This window comes from Pinus tabuliformis, chromosome X, assembly GCF_031772625.1.
Source record: "Pinus tabuliformis cultivar Carrire ecotype Pingquan chromosome X, CPIR1, whole genome shotgun sequence".
Lineage (NCBI taxonomy): Eukaryota > Viridiplantae > Streptophyta > Pinopsida > Pinales > Pinaceae > Pinus > Pinus tabuliformis.
The window spans coordinates 1238258907-1238272958 of NC_142308.1; the positions used below are offsets into that span (position 1 = coordinate 1238258907).

General features: G+C 37.1%; 1 protein-coding gene across 1 annotated transcript in view; it reads right to left on the reverse strand.

Moving 5' to 3' along the window:
• Window positions 1-770, reverse strand: part of LOC149144441 (uncharacterized) — a 47936-nt gene extending 47166 nt beyond the window's left edge. The window contains exons 1-2 of the mRNA XM_089447194.1: window positions 620-770; window positions 420-520 (exon numbers count right to left, since the gene is read on the reverse strand). Of these exons, the coding sequence (XP_089303320.1) occupies window positions 420-520; window positions 620-622 (104 nt within the window). The 5' untranslated portion in view covers window positions 623-770. The remainder of the gene's footprint in view (window positions 1-419; window positions 521-619) is intronic.
• Between the last annotated feature and the right edge of the window lie 13282 nt (window positions 771-14052).

Genomic DNA, 14052 nt, shown 5'->3' on the forward strand with positions numbered 1-14052 from the left:
CAACATCAAAGAAAGGGAATCATTGCATTAACCTTTTGCAAGCATGTTATACCTAAAGTGGGCAATCACCAGATCATGCACACACAATTCAGACATGAAAGCGAGAACATGTGGGAAAATCCTCGAAAACCTAACACCCACAACAACAAACTCAAATCCTAGATCTATGCAATTAAACCTGAAATTTCTCGTGCAAGGTTTAAGCCACATTTAGTCCTTTACAAAGACAAACTTGATCTCAAGCATGCAGAAAGGAGAAAATTGTGTAATGATCGTAGCTAACCAATGCCTCCTACTTCATTAAAACTACTCTTGAAAAGGAAAAATGAATGGGAGAATTCTCATATCCTTGAGTTTCTAACGCTTCTGAACAATTCATCGTAATGGCCTACGAAGGGAAGAAAGAATATCTTGCTTACATGAAAAAACTCGCGGTGACGACGAGGCCGATGAGGAGAAGCAGAAGCGCCAAAGGTGGATACCACCCTTCGGGTACAGGAGTGCTCAAGGGTTTCGATGCCTGCACAAATGCAGAATGAATATACACATTATGTATATCACCCTTTTGCAAAACCAACTAACTGAATCCTGACAGAATAAAACATGCATCCGTCCTTACCATTGGAACTGAAATTGCCTAGAGATCCACTGCCTCCTCCTACCGATCTTAGCAGGGGCGACTGCCTGTGCCACAACGAACCTGGTTTACCGATGTGAGTAAAAACATATGGAACTTATATCGAGGACTTTTGGAGGAAAAACATATGGAACTTATATCGAAGACTTTTGGTTTAAGATTATTAATTTTTTAAATAAATTATTAATTTTTTTTAAAGATAATAAAACTTTCGTTGGTCGAAATTTTCATTTATTGACTTATTAACAAATTTAGACGCCTATATGGGTGGAAGGAAAGGGATAGGGATTATTTAGTGTTTAATAGTAAATATTTTTATTGTACTTTATTTTATTTTAAATTATGTTGAATTTGTAATTTACTATAGTAATATGGGTTAGATATATTGAAAGTTTATGACTTAGCAAAGTCTACAAAGGTAGGGAGCTTACTCTTAAAGCCTTATCACAATGGGTCAAAGGTGTCCTCCTTGGGATTTGAAACAAGGTGCACCTCCATGGGATTTGAAACTGGGTGGAGGAGATAACATTTCATTGTCAAGAAGACTAGTAGGAAATAATGAAACTATATACTTTTGAAATTTCGGTGTTGTTACATTTATTAAATTATTAATAAATTTAGACACATTATTTGGGGCAACAAGAGTGGGGTTATTTATAATTTAATATGAAATACTGAAATCACATATTCTTGGAATCTTGGTATCGTTACCAATAATTAATCTGAGGCTTGTGCTCTCCTACTAGGTTTTGAATTGGCCTTCTCTCTCAGTGTTTAAAATATGAATAGCACGGGTGACTCCAAAAATACCATCTCACATCTATGTTTAGATATTAATCCCATTGATTCGTCATTAAAATTCATTTTCATTTGGATCCAACTCTTTTTCCCCTCTTTTTCTATGTTAGCATTTTTCCACACCCTTGGATCCAACAACTCTTTAGTGAACCTTCAAGCAAATCAATCACCTTTAGAAAATGTTAAGATTCAAGTTATTAATGGGCAACGTTCTACAATCCTAATTCCATGACAAGACTTTTATTTAAACTTCCTCACGTACCCATGAAATGCAGGTTCCATTAGTATCATTTCATGATCATGCATGAGATGTCGTCCCCATCACCCCATATACTCTCATTACTTTGCATCCCTTGTCATAAACCTCCCTCATGTAACACCCCAAATCGAAGGGGGATCTTGCATGCTGCAAGAGAAATGGCTATCTAGATGAATAATCATGTCCCTGTGTGAATTTCATCCTAAACTATACATGTAGTTATGCGCCCAAGGTTAAGTATTTCGGGGTTCTTGTTCCTTCATCACTCTCCTTTATCGTCGCCTTTGTTTGCTCCTTCCTCTATGTCATGTGTTTCCCTTTGACATTTCTCACCATGTACTTCCCTCTCCTTGGCCTACACTGTCATTTTGGATATGTGTATCCTCTCAGCATTTAAGACAAATTTGGACCAGCGAGAGGGTGATATCATTGACCTCTACTCCACCTCTCACTCCATGCAAATTTGTTTGGCCATCTTAGAAGCTCGATTGGAAAAATGATGAAAATATAAAAATATCTCATCTACCAAGTTTAGGACAAAATTGATGCAATTCAGGGTCTACTTTTGGACATCCATGTTGGGCATCATCAGACTTTCATGTGGTGCTCCTCCTCTATGAAATCTTGCTAAATTTCCATGCTAGAAGTGAACTCCGCTCTCCTAAACCTCAACATTGTTGCCCTTGAAGTTTCTTTTGCAACTACAAAATTTATAATGTCTCCACTCTGCAGAAGTTCATTGTAAATGTTTTGTTTTTGCATTTGTGTTTTAACAATGTACCTCAAGATCAACACAATAAGGTCTTATGTTAAATCACTTAATCTCTCCAACCCAAACTATGTGTGGAAATTTCAAAACCTGCGGTTTAAATATAACTCCTTTAAAAACAACTCCTACCTATTATAATGTTGTAACATTTGCCTAAATATATTTTTGTTAATATAATACAAATATACTAATTCTTTAAAAATAAAATAAAAATTAGATTGTACATCTATCTTAAGAAACTATTATATTTCCAACTCTCTCTCTCTCTCACGCACACATTATTTTGATTTTGATTGAGTTGAATAAGAGTAGGGTTGAAGGGTGACTTTATGTGGATTTCAAATTTATTTTGATTTTAAGTGAGTTGGGTAAATGGATAAAAATCAACACAGATCCATCTTAACTTTAGATTTATCAAGTATCGATATGGATCAAATCTCTCAAGGTACAAATCTCTTTTTGAGTGCAAAACTTGAGGAAATGTTTGTGCCTCGAGAGATTTGATCTCTCTTGGTGCTTGATATATTGAGAGTTATGATGGATTTAGGTTGATTTCGTTCGTGCGCAACCACACAAAAATTGTGGAACATATGATTAATCTAATCATTTTAAATATGTCTAAAATTAATCTTATGAGTTACTTCTCTTCAACATCTCATGCACATTAGACCTATATTTGTATTAACTAGCTGAATTCCAGCATGTGACTCCTCACACACATGACACATTTGAACTTGTATTAATTGATAAATCCTATCACGAAATTTTTTATGCGCAATATTTATATTAGCAAGAGTTAGAGGTTGAGCTTGGGCATATATATAGTTTAAACAACTTCTTTTCATGGGATTTTCTTCTTCATCTTATATTATGTCTGAGTTGATTGAATATTGTTTTCTTTGTCGATATACTCTTTGTTGTTCAACTTTTGTTTCCTCTATTCTTGATGCTCTTCAGTTGTCATTTTCTCTACCTTTTTTTTGTTGATTTCCTCTTCATTTTTCATTTTCTTATATTCTTTGCTCTTGACATGCTTTAGTTGTCATTTGTTGTGTCATTCCTTGTCGATATGCTCTTTGATATTCTCTTTGATGTGCTCTTTGTCATTCAATTTTTTAATTCATATGTTCTTGTTGTTATTCAATTGTCATTTGTTGTGACTATCTTTGTTGATCTACTTTTTGCTTCTCCCTTTGTTGTTGACACTCCTGAGTAGTCATTTCTTGTGTTTTTCTTTGTTGACTCGCTCTTTGTTGTTCATTTTTATTTAAGATGGATCTCGGTTGATGATTAAGATGAATCTAGGCTATTTGTTATTCATTTCTATTTAATATGGATCTAGGCTGATGATTATTGTAACACAAAAATGAATGCACATCACCATGAATTACTTTGTGCATACACTAAAATCAATGCACGTTATTAATCTAATTACTTTGAAAGCAATGCACACTATCCATCTATTTACATTATATTAAATTAATATCTACAATCCTATGTCTTTCTTTGTTGACTTGCTATTTATTGTTCATTTTTATTTAATATGAATCTAAGATGATGATTATTGTAACACAAAAATCAACATTCGTCATCAACAATTACTTTATGCATATACTAAAATCAATGCACGCTATTAATCTAATTATTTGAAAGCAATGCACATTATTCATCTAGTTCCATCAAATAAAAAATTAACATCTACACTAAATTAATGCATCTAATGCAAACAATCAAATAGGATTAAAAATCGATATCTAAACTAAAACCAATGCATCAAGTGCAATCAATCAAATACGATTAGAAATCAACATATATAATGAAATTAATGCATTAAGTGCAATCATTCAAATGGAATTAGAAATTAACATCTACATTGAAATTAATGCATCTATTTCAATAAAATAACAAAATATTAATATCAAAGTAGTCTAAACTCGGCTTAGGACCTTACATATGCCTTTACCCCTTTAATTTAGTGAAATTTCAATAAATTTTTATATCTTCTTTTTTTTATCTAATTTTGAGACTTTGATGGCTTTTAAAATCCAACTTCTTTATCTTGTAAAAGCCTTATTTCTGGTTCCTTTATGATTAATAATGTTCAATATAATATAGTATTATGTTAAATATTTTATAATATTTTAATTTTAAACATTATAATGTTATCTTTAATATTAGAATATTAGAATATTGTGTTTAATATAATATAATACTATAATATTATACAATGTAAATATTTCTCTATAGCTAATTAATATTTAATATTATAATATTATATTAAAACTCTCTAACCTAAAATATTAATATATATTAGGTTTAATATATTATAACATAATATTATATTGTTAGAAACTAGGATAATACATAGGGCCTTAACACAGGAAATTTACGTGGAAACTCATATGGGAGAAAATCACGAAACTTCGTTTGATTTTAAAGTAAATGCAAGCTCCAACTTCAATTTACATCAAATTTTGTAAGCATTGACCTATAGGAAGTACCAACCCCCTTTTCTTTGCAAGCGCCCACTTGTTGGAAGCACCAATTCCCACTTATTTGCAAGCACCAACCCCCTGATATTTACATGCACCAATCCGAAGAGACCCCAATCCCCTAATCTATAAGCGTCGACTTGCTTCACCCACTTAGATCTCTCTTTCATTCATTTTCATACTCAGATATATGGCACCTTAATTAAAACATCACTCTTACAAAAATCTTTATTTCGAGATCTGATATTGTCTCAATAACAACCTCTCTTCCTTTGATTTTCTTGATTGAATTTGTGCCAAACCACAATAACTCCAAATATTTTATATTTTTGCTTTCAACCTCGATTTAGTACACTTCAACAATCTTTATCTCATATCTATAACAATTTGCTCATAACTTCTTCATATCTATGTTTTCTCTTTTATTAAGCAACTCCAAAAACTCAACAAAATTGCACTTATACACTCTACACAACACACCTCTACCTACTCTCACAAACACATCTCCTTAATTTGACATTTAGTTTTGATTTCTTTTCAATATGTTGACAATGCTGGACCTACCAACATTCACGAGGTTTCCCCAATATGTGGTCCCAATTATACCTCACATCATTTGGGATAGGAGCCCCATCCAGAATACGACACAGTTACCCTTTTCTTAAATATTTGCCTTGGCTTAAGTATCAACAATAGAGAGGAATGCACATGTACCTTCAAAAAGTAAGTAAGTGTTCCTAATGAGTGTTCAATCGTAGGTGTGTCAAGGTTCTCCTATTGCAGAAAGAAAAGAAAGTGAACCTCTAAGAGAGAGGTAATAGTACCACCCTAGTAGAGACACACACAAACAAGAGAGATTTGTCTAACATCCATCGGAATAGTCCACAAAGATGTGACGATCATTACAATCGTTACAACACATTGTCAATATGATAAGCACTAAAATAATCGAAATAGTTCAACTACTTTAACACGGGTGAAAACAAACATGAATCACAAACATTGAAAAAACAGTTCTACTAATATTCATAATCCATGCATGAAGAACGTGTTGGCCATCAGGCTTCATATATTAAGTAAAAGTTCTCGGACACATGTATACAATGAACACCACTAGCTCCAATAGTGGAGTGTTGGAGCCACTACTTGCTCCTCAAAAGAACTATCTTCTCTCTCTTATGCATTGTGGGAGGAGCCAAGGTGAAAAGTCCTTTGCTCATACAATGAGGGTGTATATATAACCAAAGGGGTGATACTTCACCTCCCTTGTGATTCTTTGTTACCCTCATGACTGTTTGACTTCCTATGACTTTTCGACTCTTCATATTTTGTACGTGTCCTTTGGACTTCCACTTTACAATACATTTTCGAATAGATAGTTACATAACTCACAAGAATGATGTGGCATATGATGACTCACGACATGACATGACATGACATGACACCGCTAACACAAATTGCATGATGACATGGTAATGTCAATCCATTCTTGTTGCTTCGTGTTATGTGTCTTCTTGAGTATGCTCTTTTGTCCACCTCCATATGGCTTAGACGTAAGGAGTCTTCAGTGATATTAGGTCTTGAGTTGTGGTCGCAAACTGGTGTCCCTTTGCTTTGTCTTGATTGATCGACTTGCATAATCAGCTACAAAGATATTTTCTCGCACATTTCCCTTCTCCATCTCCTTCTTCATCATCCTATCATGGTATGATAGAGTACCTGCATCTGAAATTCAGTCATGACAAGACGACATCAATCTGATAAACCCCTAGTCTAAGATGTTGCATGTTGATCCAATGCCTGAGCCGGAACTGAGTGGCAGGTTGAGGGAGAGGCTTAGTGATTGCACAATTGTGCAACTCAAGTAGTCAGGGGTGAAGTTTGAGCCTTGATATTATGCAATGCACACTTTAGGTTGAACTAGGCAAGCAAATTGCGCAATTAGGGAGCTTGGTGAGCCAAGCTTAGGGGTTGAGCATTGATTTAGCCTACTGCATAGTTCTGGAAGGAAAAGAAGGCCAGATGACTGCGCAGTTGTGCAACTCAAGAGCTCAAGGGTTGGGCTTGAGGTCTGAGATTGCGCAATGTGTAGTCTAGGCCTAGCTAGAGGACATGATTGTGCAATGTTGGAGGTCAAGGTTCGGGCTTAGGCACTGAGACTGTGCAGTGCATAGTTATGGAAGACAGGAACTCACATTGCGCAGTGTCAAGAGGTAAGGCTGCAGCTTGAGGGATGGAACTGCGAAATGCACATTTCAGGAAGGTCGAATGAGGTAAAGTTGCTAGAAAGTTTTATGAATTTGGTTATGTGTGATCGGTGAAGTTGATGTGAATAATGATAATATTTGATTGTGATCACACACTTAGAATACTTGACGACACAACATAGGTCATCCAGAACACATGAACAAAATACTTCCCTTGGTGTGACAACCTTTGCCACAACTTATGACAAGTGCAACACCAAAAATACACTTTGCAACGACCGTGACGAGACTTGTGTGGCAGTGCTTAAAACTTTGGAAATGAGTGTGACAAATGTTTACATATTAGGACCAACTCATTTACACAAAGATAACCCCTTGAAATTACTAAAACAAGCGTATGTACATCATGCGACACTTAACCTGCAAAAATACGACATTTTTCTTTTCTTGCACACAAGACCAAAACACTTAGAGAAACACACATGTGATAAGTCTTAGTGTTTGTGACGATAGTATGAAAGACCAAAGTAGGGTCTGAAATTTGATGTGGGCCAAAATTTTGGAGGGTGTTGTAGCAACGACAACACAATAGCACAACTACCCCTCATTATTTATCACTAACTCTCATTGTTTTGTGCATCCATAACAATTTCACACATTGATTTGCATGAGAACTTCTCATTTCATGTTATTTAGTTTCTATTTATAAACATAGATCTCTTTGACTTGTCTAGTTTGGACTTTGATCATCCCAACGTTTAACTAAATTTTGGTGCTCAAACCACCAAATTTCCTATCTCAACACTCGATTTCTAAGTCGCTTGACTCATATGATCGAGAGCCAAAACCAATGGCTTAAGCTCAAAAGGAGCTTAGCCTAATGACCAGTGTGATTTGGTCAAACAAAATTATAACAACTTTTCCATAAATTCGACATCCAACCTTTTCGCAAATGACCAAAAACATGTGCACTACTCAACCCATAACTCTCAGAGCTTGACTTCAAGGATCCTTTTGACCAATCGTTGTAACCAAAGGCTTAAAATTGGTTATCAGCGATGGGGCATTTTTCAACTCTTATGTGTTGAAGTCTAAGACCAATAAAACCCTATGCACTCGCTGCCAAACCCATCATGATCAATGATTATGACCTCAAGCTTGTCGGATATTGGAGGTTTGGTTTGCTATAATACACCTCACTTGCATTACAATACTAAAGTCCCAACACTAATGACCCGCAACCCGATATGGGACACACTTGCCACATCACCTACCATTATGTCTGACACCTCATATGTTGCAACAAATAAGAGCTTGCCACATGTCCACATGCTAATGTGTGCCTACCACATGTCACTTGCCAATTGTCCATTTGGGCCATCAAAAGTGTTGAAATTACCTGCAACGTATCACCCTCACATGTTGCCACAACATCAATATGCCGCGTGTACTCCATTCTATTATCCACATGGCATCCATGTCAATCGTGTCATGTGTGTCGATGTGTTCGAGTTGGTTTAATGCCTTGTGAAATAGGGTCAATAGCTCGATACGTCCTCAACCCGTGGGTGCTAGCTTTCTAGCCCTTTGTGACTGGGGGTGAAAATCATAAGCTTTACTTCCTCAACCATTGGCATTTTGAGTCGTTCTAGTTTTTGGTTATAGCCCTCATGAGCTTTGTTGATATGGTTCAATGTGTTCCGGGCCCGATATATGGTTCGTCTATGGACATCGTGGAGAATTCCTGTCAAGTAATGGTGGGGGATTCTCATCTCAATTCGTTGGTCTGTTGACCCTTCATGACCTTCTTGTTGCGTGCTTAGCCCTTCACAACCTTCGGGGCTATAGGTGTGTGACTTAGGTTATGATCCCTCCCGAGCTTGTCTTTTGATGGTTTGATGGAATCTTAGCCCAATGAGTCCATGGAACCATGACCCAGGATGGAACTTTTCCTATAAAACTTATGCTCAGCAAGTCATGACACCATACATTCAATATTGCAGCAATGACATCAATGACAACATATTCAACAAACCCCCCTAAACTTGACATCAATGACAACATATTCAACTAACCCCCTGAACTTGACATCAATGACAACATATTCAACAATATAAACCTAATATATTAGTTGAGAATCAACCACATATAATAGTATTGAAGTCGCAAAACAAATCCTAGCCAAGTAGACCATTGCTTGAACTTGATAACAACTTGAACTCAACTGCATAATGGTAGGAAACAACTTAAACTCAATTGAAACTGAGAATTGACCGCATATAATAGTTATAAAGCCACACAACAAACCCTAGTTTCTTTCATTGCAAAGCAAATTATTACAAATATCTCATTGCAGCCCCGTGTACTCAAACACACCACACAAAATCAAGTATTCACTACAAAGTATAACCTTGATCCTTGAATCACCAAGCACTGTATGGTAAAATTTATGGCCACATTCCTATAGGATTCATTTTAGAATCAATACCATCACCGTGGAGCCAAGTTGAGGTTCCCTGCAAAATCAATACCATCATCGTAGACTTCACCATAAAATAGTAATGTCTCAGAGTACAATTCACCATAGACTTTGCCGCAAAATAATGTCTCTTAGTTTCATTATAGACTAATGTCTCTGATCCTGGCTTCACTACATAATTCACTTATGAAAATATATCAATGCCAAATTGATCTATGAACCGCAAAACCATAAAAGTTGAAATACCAATGTTGGAGTGATCTGCAATCCTCAAAATTGTATAATTCTAAAAGATATGGAATGACAAAATAGACTTGACCGTAGATGGAGACTTTAACCATCAAAATATATCAATGGTGGAGTGATCGATGAACCAAAAAACCACAAAAGATCCATATAGGTATTTACAAACAACAAAATTGTAGAAGATCAATGCTAGAGTTATTATATATATCTACAAAATAATACGAACTAAAAAATTATTTAACCACATGTGCAAACTTCACCCGTGAAAAGAGATATATACATACACACACACACACACACACACACATATATATATATATCACAAGTACAACATTGTAACACCCCACTCCACATTTACCCACTTTTACATACTTACCAGGGTAAACATGAGTCACACGTTACTATGCTTGACCCCAACTTCCAAAATGCAGTTACGGAAATGGGGTCAAAATTGTCCAGAATTTACTGCAGACACCCAGAGAAACATGATCATGCTGCTAGCAGAGTATCTTTCCTTGGTGATCATTTTCCTGAGCTTAGACCACTTCTTGACCTAAATTGCTTCAAAGCCACACACATGCAGGCTTGTGAGTGTGCCTAAAGGCTTCCAGCTGCACGCACAACCCATCCTCAGTGTGGTTGTGACCAAGATCTCTTAGATTTGTGCATGCGACCATGGACTTAGTTCCATAAATTTAGTGCTCATATTCAAGCCAATGCCCATACTTTTCCAAAACTCTGTCAACAGTAAGTACAAGTCTTCATGCTCTGTTCTTAGGCTTTGTTGTGGCTCATACTTGCAAAACACACATTATTCATTTTTACAAACATGGTGTGACCAAGGTGTGTGTAGGTTTGGATGCACAGTTTGTTCATTGTCTCATTAGTTTTGTTAGATATTCATCAAGGAGGCTTATTGTCCCCTCATGGTGGTTGCAATAAACCACAGGTTAGCTCATACATCCATATAAAACATCCAAAGGCTGTCAACCATGAATAAGATCAATAACAAGAACACTTCATATAACAAGAGATACACTATGCATGTAACATATACTTAACCAAAAATTGAGCCATGACAAACCAGACACATAATCAACACATTAAAGCAAAACTTGTGCTCATTAACCTCATTAAAGAATAACACATATTAACATATGCATAGTACCAACCAAGTCAGGGACTTCCACGCACCACCCTACCATAGATTGGGTTGAACCAAATCTTTCTTCCAGTCCAATCACCCCCATGCCATATTGATCTAAATGGGAAAATTAGTTTTGCTGTGCTAAATTCCTCTTTAGAATATGTTAAAGTGCTTAAGGATTCATGAGGTTAATTGCAAGTTTAAACATGAGCTTTTGAGTGTTTTATGTAAATTGCATGTACAAATTAACATAAACAAATGTCTGAACAACAATATATAACAAACATGAACATCACTAAAACAATTTCACAAGAACACATGATGAAGGAGTTCACCTCGCCTAGGTTATGTCTCCTTGGTCCAACTTCCAATGGCTTGGCCCTCTCTATTATGCTCAAAAGTGTGAATACATCAATTTACAATGCTCAGATAGCTTTGAAACATGTTCCAAAAGTTCCAGAATGCCCAAAAATGCATGTCTAGCCTCTTTCTGCTCTTGATTTGGTCAAAAACTCATCCAGTTATGATCTCCCCAAGTTTGGTTATTATTCGCTCTACAAACTCCCCAAATTTCGGCACCAAACTCATATTTTCACCGGAATTTTTGCTAATTGGGCGCCATTTCCACCGATTCCAGGGTGAATTTGTTGGACGGTTTAAAAGCCTACCATGACCTTAATTCTGAAATTTGTGGCCGCACGTGGGGCCATGTACCCGGGGCTAAGGCCAACGACCCGCCCCCACTCCTCCACAGCAATTTGGTTAGTGTTAACAGTGAACAATTATAACTCGGGGGGGGGGGAGGGTGTGGGGCTAGCCTCCCGCCCATGGTCACACCTTCCCGCAATGACCAGCACTGGGGCTAGACCCTGGTCCCCTTCCCCCAACCGCCATACAACATTACCATATTAATAAATCAGATCCATAGTATGTTAAGACCGATATGATAGCTCGACCAGTGGAGGCCTATGTTGTTTGCTCGGAGGTCGCGGGTTCGACCCTGCTCGCTGCAGCTTGGACCTTCAACCCATTTTGGTGGCTCTTGGGCTGCCATGTGGCGGCCCCTGGTCCTGCCACATGGCAACCTGTGGTTGGCCACCACCAAACACTGTGCACTAATGAAAACTCGCCATCTTAGAACAATCGAACTGTGCCACTTGGCACCCTGCCATTCGTCGGAGGAAAAATCCACCATTTGCATAGCCACCCTACCATGTAGGCATGCACAATCAGCGCCACGTCAGCAGTACGGACAACTGACTGGGTTGTCACATTTTGCAAAAATTCGTTTGTTTAGGAAAGAAAACAGAACATGATTCTGGGAGCATACGGTCTCTGTTTCGCGCGAAACGAGTTGCGCCAAATTCAGGATGATGAGCACTACGTGGTTGTTCATGTTTCACACCGATCTGACAACTTTGAATTTTGAGAAAAAAAATTGAGCACCTAATCATTCCTCCCCATTGGAAGCTTTTGGACCCCAAAAGATCACTTTCACTTGTTCAGTGGGTGAGGTACAGTTCCCTCACCTTTCCAATCTCGATCCATTTGGCCTTGGAAGGATTTGTTCCTTTGAGCCCCACTTGAAGGTAGTCCACACTCCCTCATTTTGAAGACCTTGTTCTTCTGTCAAGAATGGTGTCTTGTTGTAGTTCATCAAGGTATTCAGGAGAAAAATCCTTAATGGAAGGAATCTGGACATTTTCTCCTTGATCTTCAATCAAAGGAGGTTCATACAACCTTAAGTTCTCAACATTAACAACAACATAAATTTGCATATATGAAGCCAAATCCAACCTGAAGGCATTATCACCAATCTTTTCCAGAATTTTGGATGGACCATATCTAATTGGTTTCAATTTTTTAATTTCTCCTTGGACCCTCTCTTTGCTAATGCAAAGCCAAACGTCATCACTGACTTGGAACTTGTGATCTACCCGATGCTTGTCATGCCTTGACTTGTACTTGCCTTGGCTCTTTTCAAGCTGATCTTGAACTGTTTGAGGTACCATTTGGAATTGTTCAATGAACTTCTTGGCTTTGTCCATGTCACCATCAATAGCAACATCCTTCTTACCAAGATGGTACAACAAATTATGATGCAAATGGTAATCAAATTCCCCTACTTGGTTCTCTTGACTCAAGCTTAAATGTACATTTTGAAAGTATGCATATTGTTGAACATAACTTTCATGCAAAACAAAATTATGCTTGAGTAAAGTAGTTGCACTAACAATAGGCCTAGAAAGCATATCATCAACCTTGTTGTATATACCTTTCTTATACCTGCTGACCAAGTGGAATTGTTGTAAGGATCCCATCTGTCGAAAGTGCCTTGATTGTTGCAACTTTGTCACTGCACCATTGAAAATTTCTGAATGACATGAAATGGGCTTACCATATTGCATGAGGACTGCGCCCATGGCATAGTCGCTTGCAAGTACATGAGCTAAACCGATCTTTTCTTTCAAGACATCAAATGCCTTTTTTTGTTTGCCTCCCCACTAGAAGAACTTTTCCATGATAGTCAATGCATGCAAATGAGTTGCGATATAAGAAAAGTTAGCAATAAACTTTCACCAATATTGGGCTTCTCCTAAAAAACTTCCTACTCTAGTGACTGTCTTGGGCGTTGGCCAATTCATCATGACTTTGACCTTAGAGGGTTCTATCGTCAAATCACCTCCTTCAACAATATGCCTCAAGCACACCAAATAATTTTTACCGAATTCACACTTTGACATCTTCAAAAACAACTGTTCTTTCTCCAAGACATCAAGTACTTTTATCACATGCATGACATATTTATCAAGAGATTTTATGAAAACCAAGATTTCATCTAAATAGACTATCTCATCTAGAAATGGCTCCAATACATCATTCATCATACACACAAAAGTAGTAGGAGCATGACAAAGACCAAAAAGCATAACTAGCCATTCAAACAAACCTTGCTTTGTTTTGAATGTCGTCTTCCATGTGTCTCCTTCAACAATTCTACTTTGATGATAGCCACTC